The following is a 14101-nucleotide window of genomic DNA, read 5'->3' as shown; positions in this document are numbered from 1 at the left end:
TCTTTCCTTTTCTTTATCCCACACCCTTATCGGAAATTAAAATCACATCACCCCTACGTGCTACTCCCACTATCATATATATTAGTCATATTGGTCTTGGCTGCAATATTGCACCAACTAAATGCACATGATGATGATGCGCCGCAGTACCACGCGGCACGGCCAGATCATAAAAAAATCAAACTATTATATATATTCTGAGGCAGGGGCGGAACTACGTTTAGGGGTGGGGTATATATATGGCCCCCCAAAATTTTTTAAAACCCTTCTTTAATACATAGTTTTCTAAGATCATGTCCTCAATATAAAGAACATTTGACTTCCCTAAAATTTTCAAAAATTTTACTTGACACTTTTTTTTTAATTTTTTTTAAGGAAGAGGATGATATTCTAATTTTATTGATTCACTTATGGTGGAGGAATACTGTGGTTACAACGAAATAAAATAACTTGTTAAAGCCAAAAAATTACACAACAAACCGGAAAGGAAGAAAGAGTCATCCTAAACCCACGTTGGTGATTCGGGTTTCGGTATGGTGCTCGTTGCATTCATCTATAACATAAATAATAAATAAGTGAATAAAAGTAAATAAAAGAGAGACACAATAATTTACGTGGTTCGGCATAAAAGTCTATGTCCATGGGTTGTAAGGGCAAAATCCATTATATCAGGTGATGATCTTACAATATCTCATGGTCTCACATATCGCTCCATACAATGAGAGAATTTAGTCTCAGTAGAGTCCCTCTAGAGAATTGGTGAAGAGTGCATGGAGAGAGCCTGTAGAGAACCTGTCCAGAGTTCATTAGAGTTTTTGGGGAGCTGCTCCTTATATAGAGGTTATTTCCTTCGAGTGATAGAGTCCAGTTTGACTTGTGATATTTTTTTCTTTTAGGAGTCTGAGTCAACTTTATCTCTTCCCTTAGTGATAGGTTTCAAAAGGGTTTGAGTCAGTCAATTTAGTCTCTAACAGAAGCCATCAATTCTTAAGGTCAACTTGTTTATCAAGAAGGCCTTGAGAATCTTCTAGTCAACTGTGGTGGAGGTAACCTGCAGAAAAAGAAATTCTGGTAATTGGTTCGTAGTTTTTCACTGTTATGCAATGGAGATCTTCATGAGTGGTCCTCAAGAAGAATTTGTAAAATTTGTAGTAAGGGCCATCGAGGATGGGCCCTTATAAAGTTTGTTTGTAAGAACGTTTACGTAGTGATTATATGTGAATGTTTAACGTTAGTAGAGTACGTATATTTCCGTGCTCGGTGATCGTTTTTGGGTTTTTGGTGGCCTTAGTGGATTTTTCCCCATGCTGTATTTTTTGTTGGTTTTTTTTTCCGTTTTGATATGGATGTAAGAGTTTGTTTGTAGTAACCCGCGCTTAAGTGGTTAGGGTGCCCATCGACTCCCTAGATCCATTTTAGGCAATTGCTGAGTGCGAGGCAGTTATAGAGCTTGGAGGCTCGTTCCCAAAGGTAACCTGCTTGCAGCGATTGTAGCGAGTGGACACACTTGTAAGTGTAGTGGGAGATGCCCTCGACCACGTAACTCTTGGCGATGGGCGTAACGAGAGAGATGCTCAACCGTGTAGCCTTCGCAAATAGGTGTCGTGGAAGTGATGCTCAATCGCGTAACCTTACCGATTGGAGAAAGGCGAGAGAGATGCTCGACCGCTCAGATCTTAGCGAGAATGTTAGGCGTGGGCAGCAGGGTCCCTCACCCCGCTCCTCTTTTCCCCTCCCTGCATAAACATATATATAATAAAATTAAAATTATATACATAAACCCATAAGTAAGTGAAATGGCGCCATTTTGACCATGACAAAAAGGCGCCGTTTCAACTTTAGTTAAGTTCCCCCCTCCCCCTCTCGCGTCGTGTCTTCTTGAACTCTCCTCTCTCTCAGACTCACTCTCTCTCTTGCGCTCTCTCAATCTCTCTGTCTCTCTGTCTTGATCTCTTCCCTCTCTTGCACGACCGTCGACTGCATGAGCACCATCGGTCCACCGTCGTTTGAACTTTGCAACTTTGCATTTGCTGTGCCAAACTCTAAAGGTAAGACTCCCAGTCCCAAACCTAGATTTTATTTTTTGTGTTTTGGATTGGAGATCGGAGGAAGGATGGGTTGAATCGGAAATGGAGGGTGAAAATGATTGTGAATTTGTGTGCTGTGAATTCTTTTTGTGCATGTTTTTGAAATCGATGTCGCCTTTGTTTGTTTGTTTGTTTTTTTTTTTTTTTTTTTTTTTTTGTAGTTGGTAGTTTCTAGGTGTTCGGATTTGGAACCCTAAATTGATTTAGGGTTCCAATCTGAAACCCTGAATTGAGTTAGGGTTTTGGTTGAAACTCCTGAAATTTCAATCTAGGGGTTTCAATTAATTTATTTTGGAGGTTTAGGATTGAACCCCTAAATCAATTTAGGGGTTCCAATCCAAAACCTCTAAATTGTGTTGGGTTTGTACTTTGCCTTGTTTTTTCATGTGTGGTGTATTATTGTAATTTTTTTATGTCGTGTGTTGATTGATTTTATAATTTTTTATTATGTTGTGGAATCAGGAATGTCTTCTCAAATGGATTTCATTGATAGCTCTGATACCCCTACCAGTACCCTTGCCCTTACCAATACCCCTGCCCCAGAACCTAACCCTACTCCAACTCCTGGGAGTGGGAGTATACCTTGCCCCGCCCCCAAGCCCACACAAAGCAAGAAACCTGTTTTTGTAGTTTGGTCTCATTTTACGAAACTAGAGGCTGATGATCACAATAACTCCCAAGCTAAATGTAATTATTGTGGGAAAATATATGGATGTTACTATAGGAAGCATGGTACATCCCAGTTAAAGGTCCATTTAGAGGAACATTGAAAGAAGAGTCTAATATTAAGATTCTTACTGGAGAAGAGTCAATCTAGACTAGATATTGGACTAAAAAAAATGGTGGATGAGAGTAGTGGGGGTCTAACGTTAAAGGGGTATACGAAGCATAATGCCGATTGAAATTACTCAAATATCCCTATAATGCACGGAAATATCTACCAATTCACTCAACAAATTGGTTAGTATTCAAACATGCAATTAATTTAATAATTAAACAATAACATAAAATAAATAAATTGCATAACACTAAGATTGGTATCGAAGGGAAACCCTTTAAAGAACTCTTTAAAGGTAAAACCCTATGGAGCAGCCAAACTCAGGAAAGTCAATCTTATTATTTGAAAATCAATTACAAGTACTCATCAATTACAAAACCTTTGCAACTTGACTCTCTTACTTGCCCAGACAAACGACCCGTTTGTCTTCTACCGCAGTACCAGCCAGAACCTCTGGCAATATTCAAATATTGTCTTTCCTCCTAGAACTCTAGGGGCTGAAATCCAATCACACGATCCTCCACGCTCGAAGCACCATCACACTCAAAGAAAGATCACAAATATGAAAATTTACTAAGGAATTTTCTCACCAAAATAATGCACTAGAAAGTGCTCTAGAAAATATGTAGATTTGAATCTCTATGGATCCTAACCAGTAGGATCCTTTAAATAAACAATCTAAAAAGATTTTCAGTTTCAGTAGGATTCTGCTGGTGGATAGAATCTGTCGCGAAGAGGTCTCCTGACAGATTGCTGACATGTCGCGATAACTCTTATCTGCAGTAACTAATTTATGTTCAACTTCTGTTCTGGATAGCTTCTTGATAGTTCGAAATTCTTTCTGCTTGATATCTTCTTTTTGAATCTTCTATTTAGATCACTTGATATCTCCTATCTTTTCAAACATTCAATCTTGATTAAAAGTCTTTTGAACCTTTATCAATTTAACTACTTATCTTAGAATTCAAATATTCATAGATAAAGATAAAGACAAACCTTTATCTATTAATCTATTTATCTTTGAATTTAAATATTTATAGATAAAGATAAAGACAAATTACATTCATCCAATAATTCAAATAGGTCCTAGTCATCTAATCCTAGCCAATAAACTTTTACATCAACACTGATGAGTGTAGAAGGCAGTTAACTCGTATGGTTATCATAGATGAGCTACATTTTCAGTTTGTAGATGGGAGATGGTTTTAAGAATTTGTCCAAGAATTTGAACCTAGATTTACGCTTCATTATTGTCACACTGTGGCAAAGGATATTAAAAAGATGTACTTGAAAGATAAATATATATTGAGGGGCCAATTGACGGGTTTGGTAGTTTGCCTCACTATTGATATTTGAAACTTTGTCTAAAATTTCAATTATATATCTTTGACTGTTCATTTTATTGATTCTAATTGGATTATTCATAGAAAAATTATTAAGTTTTATCAAATAACTGATCACAAAGGTGAGACGATTTGAAAGGCCTTGGAGGCCTCAATAAAGGAGTGGGAGTTGGCATGGGTTTTGACAGTTTCGGTTGATAATGCCTTATCTAATGATGTCGCCTTGGGATATCTGAAGACTTATCTTAAAGAGACAAATAAGACATTCTTTGGTGGTGAATATTTGCATGTTAGATGTTCTGCTCATATCTTGAATTTAATTGTGACTGAAGGGTTGAAAGATGTTGATGACTCGGTTGCACGAGTTAGACTGGCTGTGAAATTTGTGAGGTATTCTCCTTCTAGAGTAGAGAAATTCAAAATTGTTGTGAAAACTGTGAGCATAACATCAAAGAAGGGTTTTTGTACTGATGTTCCAACTAGATGGAACTCAACCTTCTTGATGTTGGAGGCGGCCCAAGAATATAAGGCAACCTTTCAATTATTGGGTGATGAAGAAATTCAATATATCAAATACTTTGATGAGCACGAGGGATTAGGAAAGCTTAATGATGATAATTGGGAGGTAGTTTCTACTTTTGCTGATTTTCTCGAGCTTTTTTAAGATGTCACATTGAAGTTATCTTGTTCTTTGTACCCTATATCTCATGAATTTTGTAAAAAATATATAGGGTGAAAGAAGAATTAGACGACAAGTGTAGGGGTTCCAATCTAAGGATGAGGGAGATGACATTAACCATGAGGGTAAAATATGACAAGTATTGGAGATATTTGACTAGACTAAATATTTTGTTATATGTGGTTGTTATTCATGATCACTGTCTGAAATTTTCAGGTTTGAGACTTGTGCACGATCAGGTATGGACGGATCTTATTGGTGAGATGACCCGAGATACCCTGGCTAAATTATATGATGAGTTTAATGCAATTAAGGGTGATACTACATCTACTACACTTACACCTACCCCAACACCTCCTCTAGACATCCGAACAACGAAGAAGCGTAGATTGACATAGACTAAAACCCTCGCACATAATCCCACACTAGTCCGTCAATCTACGGAGGTGGTTTCAGAGTTAGGCAACTAGTAGTCAGAGGATCTTATTCAACATGATGATGGTTTCTAGGATGGTGGAAGGCAGCACCAAAGAAATATCTCATCCTTTCTGAGATTGCCCATTGTATGTTGGCCATCCCTATTAGCATCGTTGCCTTGGAGTCAGCCTTTAGTACCGGATGGCGCATATTAGATCCTTTCCGTAGTTCACTGTCTCTTACAATTGTGGAGGCATTGATATGCACACAAAGTTAGACAATGGAAAATGATATTTATGTTCTGGATATTTTAGATTTTAAGGAGACCAACGAAGAAGGTGGTGATCTGTTTGGATCTAGACCATCTGGTAATTGTTGTTTTTATTTTATTATTTTGATTTATTTATATTCATTTCGATTTTATTAGTATTAATTTTAGTATTCATTGTTGTAGCACACATGAGACGACTCAGACGATGTCTACCTCTACTGCAATATGAATATGTGCTCAAATCTCAAAAGACTATCCATCCGGGCTGCCCCAAATGTCACAGTCAAAAGACTACAAAATTTGATTTTTAATTTTGTAATGTTGATACAATGTCCCTTGGACACTCTTTTGTTTGTAATTTTGTAACTGTTTAGACTTTCCATTTTATTTTTGTAATAGCTTAGTTATTATTATTATTTGTTAGTTTATTAGGTAGTAGACTTGTAGTTTGTAGTAGTACTTCATTAGAATTTAAATTAGTAAATTTGTATCATGTATATATTATTTTTATTCATGTAATGTTTTTTTTAATCAAGTTTTTTAACTTTTTTTTTTTTTAACTTCTAATTTTATGGGCCCAAAAGCTGTTTCTGGGCCAAAAATGGTCATTCTTGGCAAGAATGTGTGGCAGGAGTGATACCCGACCGCGTAACCTTATCGACTAGAGAAAGGCAAGAGAGATGCTCGACTGCCTACTTTTTGGTGAAAATGTGTGGTGGGAATGATACTTGACCGCGTAACCTTACTGATTGGAGAAAGGCGAGAGAGATGCTTGACTGCTCATGTATTAACGAGAGGGTGTGGCGGGAGTGATGCTCGACCATGTAACCTTATCGACTGGAGAAAGACAAGAGAGATGCTCGACCGCTTACTTTTTGGTGAGAAGGTGTGGCAGGAGTGATGCTCGACCGCGTAACCTTACCGATTGGAGAAAGGCGGGAGAAATGCTCGACCGTTCAGTTCTTGGCAAGAGGGTGTGGCGGGAGTGATACTCGACTGTGTAATCTTACCGACTGGAGAAAGGCGGGAGAGATACTCGACCGCTTACTTTTTTTAGAGAAGGTGTGGCAGGAATGATGCTCGGCCGTGTAATCTTACCAATTGGAGAAAGGCAGGAGAGAAGCTCGACCGCTCACTGTTTGGTGAAAACGTGTGGCGAGAGTGATGCTCGACTGCGTAACCTTACCGATTGGAGAAATGAGAGAGGGATGCTCAATCGCTAAGTTCTTGGAGATGGGCGTAACGGGAGAGATGCTCGACCTTGTAGCCTTGGTGAATAGGTGTAGCGGGAGATGCTCTCGATTGCGTAACCTTGGGGAGTGGAGTGTAGCAGGAGATGCCCTCGACTACGTAACTCTTGGCGATATGCTTAACGGGAGAGACGCTCGATTGTGTAGCCTTGGTGAATAGGTGTAGTGCGAGAATGACTCTACCACATTGATGTTAAAGTTGAGCTCAACTGCTTCGTTGTAGTAGGAGACAAAATGCGATCGCACTCCATGGCAGCAACTAGCGCTCTCCTTGTACGAAAATAAAAACCAAATAGGTTAGATTAAATAATCTAACTCACATGTTTGACTTTTGCAAACTGTTCGATGGTGATCTTTGGAGAGGGTCGTGTGGTTTTCTGACCTCCACACGAGTGTGTAACTGGACTTTTGTCGAAAGTGTGTAACACATTAGAGACAAACACATATCAATCTCAAATTTTCAACTTTTTCATTTAATCATTATCTAATTATTACAACTTTCCCAAACTTCTAAACAAAGCACATAAAACAATTCAATTTTTCAAAATCTAAAATTATATTCTAACAATATTTTAACTTTATAATATTTTTATTGAACTTTTTCTCTCTTATTTTCCAAAACCCATCAAAACATTTTGACTCATTTCATCTCAACTCAAATATCTCACTACTATTCACAAACCATTTCAACTTATCTCATCTCAACTTACTGTCCTAACCAGGCCTTAGTGATCTAATGCCTCATTTGTTTTCACGAACTATCTCATCTCATCTTCTCTTATCTCATCTAATTATTACAATTTTTCAGATTCTCACACAAAATACAATAAATAATTCAACTTTTTCAAATTCCAAAACAACAATAATAATAATAATAAATTATATTCTAATAATATTTTATTCAACTTTAATCTCAATTCATCTCATCTGTATAAAAAATGAAGTTTATTTTTTTATTTTCTTAAATTTGATCCTTTATTTGGGCTTTTATGATCGATTGGCTTTTTATTATTTAATTGATTTTGAGCTATTACAATATTAATTTTTTACTTCAAGTGTTTAAATAGATTTTTAGTAATGCACGTGTACTCATAATTGGGGGGGGGGGGGGGGGGGGGGGCGGACTACATGAACTTAAATGCTTTTATATTTATATCGGTTGGCCCCCACCAAAAATATCTCGTTCCGCCGCTCCTCTGAGGTGCCATTGCTACGCAGCTTCCATGACAGCACGGTCGATGCAGTTCAATTAATCCTTATTACGACCAAAGTATGATGTAAATTATCTTCATATATATATATATAGACAAGACGATCTAGCAACTTTTCACATCAAACAACTCCACCCAACCCATGATCTCCAGCTATATATGGAGGTTTTGTAATTAACATTAATCCAAGTCTATCATCAGTATAACCTGAAATTAATCATGTCCAAGGGAAAGGGATTATATATTATCTATGTATGCATGCATGTATGTATGTATATATATATATATATATATATATGCATGTATAACACTTGATCACATAGACAAACAGAAGAGTTGAACATATAATATATATAGATATATTTGAATTCATTCTCTGATAGGGTAAAGAACTATATATATACCCACACTTCAATGCCTTACTTTCAGATATATGAGATATTGATATCAGTTCAGCTGCCCCTACACATTTCCCTCTTCCCTAAATTATTTTGATACTAATTATTACGACCCCACTGCAGGAAGAATGAGAAGAATCCAACTCTATTGATATTTCATGGTGGCGTTTTTGCTAACAATCCAATATTTAAGTTTGATATCAGCATACCATTTGAAATTAAGTTTGCACAAGGATTATTAAAGAAACCAGTTTCAAGGGTGAAATATCTAGACGATTACAAAAGTGAGAACTGCGTAGCAGTAAACAGAGACCATTGAAAACATGTACTACTTCATGGTTAATGCTCCTATCAAGGAGAAAATACGTCATCTAAACGTACAGACAACATGCATCATCAACATTCTGTGCAGTTCTGCCATTAATGATCTCCCCTTGGTTCTTTTTAGATTCAAATAATTGATTCAGAATGACTAACCTTGTTGGTTTTGCAAAATACATAAGACCAAGAAGAAACTTATCGTGTCTCCGTTGAACATGGTCATGATCAGTTGATTCTCTCCCTAATTGCATGTTATTGAACATGGAATCCATCGTATGTGCAGAAAACAAACAACCTCAGAATAATTTCAAACTAAAGATGATTATTAGGCACTAATTTGTTGTCCTTTCTGCTCATGCTTTAACCTAATATTCTTGGGATAGTTTTCACCTAAAAGTCTCCGCTTGCGCTTGGTAGGTACGGTCGCGGTAACCTCTTGGGACCATTTTTTGAGGCAAATAAAGAGGTTATGTTGGATTCATGAACTTTTCAATTCTTCCCCTGCTTCATAATGATCACCTTGATCGATCAGTCCTCCAAACTTGAACAATATCCAAAGCATTAGTGCAATAATATTAAGTTGGGTCATATCTAAACACATCAATAATCGAATGAATTTCTATAATTTTGTACTGATATTAATCTAATAATATATGCATGATGACACGGTTGCATCTTGAAACTAATTCAGAAGGATGAATGCAGGAGGCCTATATATATCCATCGTTGAGTCAAAGAAAAAGATCAACACCACAGCTTTACTTCTAAGCTGTAAGCTGCTGCCTCTTCAAAGAAGTCGCAGCTTCCTTCCAAGTCTAAATTAAAAACCCTCTTTCTCTCTCACACTGTTCACATTACGTTCGGCCTGCATCTCCGCATACCTCTCTCCATCATGGATTCAAAAAATGAACCCCTAAAATCACCAGCTCATGGAGAAGTAACCACCATTCTCAGCATTGATGGCGGAGGAATAAGAGGGCTTATCCCTGGAACTATCCTTTGTTTCTTAGAATCTGAGCTTCAGGTTGTATATATATGTACACACACACACACACGCAGATATATATATCTATATAGTACTAATCTTTGTTTCATGCCGAGAAAAACTAGCACCCAACGCATCTGATCTCATTGCATTTTTTTTTTTAACTTTTCAAGCATCACTGATTTATATATATATATATATATATATAAGCACATGATTGCTGTACGTAAATTACTTATAATGAGATTTGACAATAATATTTGTCGTTCACGCATCATTTTAATGCATGGCTGATTGTTTATGCATGCTGCATGGAACAGAAGCTGGATGGTGAAGATGCAAGAATAGCGGATTATTTTGATGTGATTGCTGGAACAAGCACAGGCGGCCTTGTAACTGCCATGCTAACTGCTCCAAATGAAAAAAACCGACCTCTGTTTGCTGCCAAGGATATCAAGGAATTCTACCTAAACCACTGCCCTAAAATCTTCCCACAAAGCAGATGGTAAATTTAGGGTTTCTTGAGATATGGACGTATTAATTAATATCAGGAGAAAGCTAATTTCCTGTTTGATTATTATATATAATATCCTTGATCGTGACACTTATTTAATTAGTTATTAACAAGATTATATGTTTTCCTAATTAATGCAGTTGGCCACTATTTGCTGCTGCTAGAAAGCTTATCGGAGCCCTTTCCGGACCAAAGTATGACGGGAAGTATCTACACAACCTTGTTAGAGAAAAACTCGGAAGTACGAGAATTAGCCAGACGTTGACAAATGTTGTCATCCCAACATTTGATCTCAAGAGACTACAGCCAACCATCTTTTCTAGCTATGAGGTTAATTGATAATTATCCTCTTAATCATTTAACGGATCACGTAAAGTCATATTACTGTATTGAGGATTTACTTTTGTGTAATTGGTTTAGATTTATATTAGTTGGAACATATTAATTGGGAATTAGTACTAAAAATTCACCTTGATTTTCTTTTTTGATGCACCAGGTAAAGAAAAACCCAAGCTTAAATGCACTACTCTCAGATGTATGCATTGCAACCTCAGCTGCACCAACTTATCTTCCAGCTTATTACTTTGAAACCAAAGACCAGGAAGGGAAAGTGAGAGAGTTTCACCTTACAGATGGCGGGGTTGCAGCTAATAATCCGGTATCTTTCGAGATCCAAATTGTACCTAATAATAATGACTAGACGCACACCCACCAGATATGCAAGAAATTCTCAAGTTTTTAATCCTAATATATTTTTAACATATATAGTTACAATTTAATTGTGTGAAGTTGTTTAAATATGATCCTCTTCGATTACGAATTTTAATAAAAATGAAATGTTATGCACGATGATAGAAGTTGAATTGTACAGATAAAAGAAAGTTTTTTCCATCTTGAAAAGTCCATCATGACCTTGCAAAATATTTGAACTTAATAGTCATTTAGCACATGATTGGAGATGATAGTAAAAAAAAAAAAGAGTTTTGCTACAAATCAACAACTGTTTACATCGTGGGATGGTGAATAGTAACTAATAAGAAGAATTTTTCTAAAAAAAATGAAAATAACTTCTAAGACTTTGTTTAATGATAAAATTAATTATGCACAAGAATGGTAATGAGAAGGTGCCATGAATCTTATATAGGCTTTGAAATTATATAGGTAATAGATAACAATAAAAATTACGATGAATATGATGATGTTGGAAGCAGATTTCTTCGATCGTATTAGCTCATTAGCTAGCTTGTCGTTTCAGGCCTTGCTTGCCATTGGTGAAGTGACAAAGGCGATCCAAAGAGAAAGTCCTGACTTCTTTCCTGGAAAACCAACAGACTATGGACGATTTCTGGTCATATCCTTAGGAACTGGCACACACAAAGACGAAGAGAAATACAAGGCGCAAGATGTAGCTAAGTGGGGAATACTGGGTTGGTTAACCAACGGTGGTTCCACCCCCTTAATTGATGTATTTTGTCAAGCAAGTGCAGATATGGTCGACGTCCATCTCTCTCAGGTTTTCCAAGACCTTCATTCCGAGAAAAGTTATCTGCGGATTCAGGTATGTGTGTGTGTGTATATATATATATATATATATGTTCATGATTCACACGCATATATATGTATTAATTTCCATGCATGCATGGCAGGCTTTTAGTCACTCAACTAACATAGACATGATTTTCGAATTTGAATAATGCAGGACGATACATTAACTGGGGTAGTATCTTCAGTTGACGTAGCCACAACAAAGAATTTGAATGATCTCGTTAAAGTTGGGGAAGAGTTGCTCAAGAAACCAGTCGCTAGGGTGAATTTGGAGACAGGAATCTGCGAACCTGTAAACATTGGAACTAATGAACAAGCTCTCATAAGGTATCATGCATCGATATATATATACACGAACTATTAATTAATAAGTTTACTATATATTTCTAATAAAAGCTTGGTGATCTTTTTGAATTATTACATTAAGGTAATGGAAATCATATGTCCTTGCTTGCAGGTTTGCGAAACTTCTTTCCCAAGAGAGGCGCCTTCGCCATTCTAGGACTTCCCGCATTGGAGTATAAAAAGATTGCCTTCCCTATTATATATAGCTTTCTAGATTTTCAGAAAGATTTCTCATTTTCTTAATAATCCCATACCCTTATCATGGGAAAAATCTCATCAAACACCCCTACTTTCTCCCAGTACTGGTGACAATGTCATTAGTACTGTTCTTGGCATGCATTAATAATGGATGTGGAATAAGAGGACTATTCCAGGCACCATACTAAAATTGGTTTCCTGGCCGAGTCCGAGTTACATGTTATATGTATAAACGTACGTACTTCGGGTGGCACATATGCCCAGTTTTTTGTATAAAATCATAATGTCTTGTTCGTGTGTTATATATTAATTAACGTATATTGTTAATGCCAATCTAAGGAGCACTCGTCCAATTGCTAATTATGCTCCAAAACTGATCAAATCCATAATATGGGGCCAACTAGCTAGCTAGGTATGTAATGAAAAGTACGTATAATATATAGTACACGTACATTCATATATATATATAGCTAGCTAGCCTTCTGAATGAAAAACTTTCTGGGTAGATTATAGTACTACGTGCGTACCACATATTGACCGTTATAATTAAGTTGTAATTGTTGAGCTCATGTTTCGCGAGCCTGGGTAACTTCTCACCCCCGGTATCCAAGCGCAATCCTACACAGTCAAAATGGAGAGGGGACCTCGAGATCCGTTAAACCTGCGATGCTTAAGTCAGTATCTTAAGAAAGAAGATCAAAAAATGGAAGCAAGAACGATGCATTGTATGAAGGATGATAGCATTTTTTTTATTACCTAATTTGCCCCTGGGTTGACCCTTATTTATAGTTACCGTTTAGGATTTCCCCATAGCGGAGTGTTGAGTAGCATAGGGCGATTCGCTCTGCGTACTTTATTACCGAGTAGCTTTCATGCCGTCACCTTGCCGAGTAGCGATGGTCCAGGCCTTCTCTGTGCACTGCTCTGGTCTTGGGCCGCATTCAATGCAGCACACCCTCACCCTGGGGTGCATTAAATGCGACGTGCCTCTATTTTGGGCCGCATTAAATGCGACGTGGCCTCTGTTCTGGGCCTCATTGAATGCAGCGTATTTCCTGTCCCGCGTCCCTTCCATCTGGTGATGTACGTCACACTCCTTTTCCCTCTTTTCCCTAGTCTTCCTTCGGATCTCCTGTCTTGACCTGAACTCCCTATCCATATTTAAGTCTGGGCTTCTACTTTCCTTGCTCAGACTTAGGGGGCCTCATTGTCGGCCCAACTCCCTGCAACGTACCCTCCCCGCTATCCTAGGCCCAATGTAATGGGTTTTTCCCCCATCACAGTAATACTGAGTTTTCATATCAAGCGCCAACTCCAACCAACCTATTCTATATGGTTGATGAGAAAGAGTACTGCAGAAAGGAAGGCATTGCGATGGGGAAGAGAAGAGGAAACTAATTAAATCCCCATCTCAATCGACATTGTGTCAATATTTTCGTTCTATTGCCTTGCCCTGTTGATGGGTTGATGCCAACTTCTTGGTTCAACCTCGTGTCAATGCGAAGAAGAGAAAAAAAATTAAAAAAAAAAAAAAATAATACAAGCACAGAATCTCTCTCTATAAAGTTGGAATCTCTCCAAGAAAATAAATCAACAAGTTTTTGGTGTCTCACCAGACTAGTCTCATCTCAGGATCAAACATGCAATTTCATTAATCATTCAAAAGTGCCTTTAATTTTACATCCTTTGATCCTTAAATAGCCAACAAAATTGAATACTACTCTAATTAGGAAATAACAATTGCAGATAGAATAAAACT

The 14101-nt window shown here is 37.3% G+C and overlaps 1 protein-coding gene across 1 annotated transcript; it reads left to right on the top strand.

Moving 5' to 3' along the window:
* Positions 1 to 9491: 9491 nt before the first annotated feature.
* Positions 9492 to 12675, top strand: LOC121243010 (patatin-like protein 2). Its single transcript, XM_041141058.1, has 7 exons — positions 9492 to 9779; positions 10061 to 10245; positions 10395 to 10584; positions 10751 to 10912; positions 11510 to 11812; positions 11954 to 12126; positions 12257 to 12675. Exons 1-7 carry the CDS (start codon positions 9648 to 9650, stop codon positions 12321 to 12323), a joined length of 1212 nt encoding a protein of 403 aa, XP_040996992.1. The 5' UTR covers positions 9492 to 9647; the 3' UTR covers positions 12324 to 12675.
* The last annotated feature ends 1426 nt before the right edge of the window (positions 12676 to 14101 follow it).

This window comes from Juglans microcarpa x Juglans regia, chromosome 8D (genome assembly GCF_004785595.1).
Source record: "Juglans microcarpa x Juglans regia isolate MS1-56 chromosome 8D, Jm3101_v1.0, whole genome shotgun sequence".
In the NCBI taxonomy this organism is placed as follows: domain Eukaryota; kingdom Viridiplantae; phylum Streptophyta; class Magnoliopsida; order Fagales; family Juglandaceae; genus Juglans; species Juglans microcarpa x Juglans regia.
Note: the sequence above shows the minus strand (reverse complement) of the source record. Positions and strands in the feature narration are given on the sequence as shown.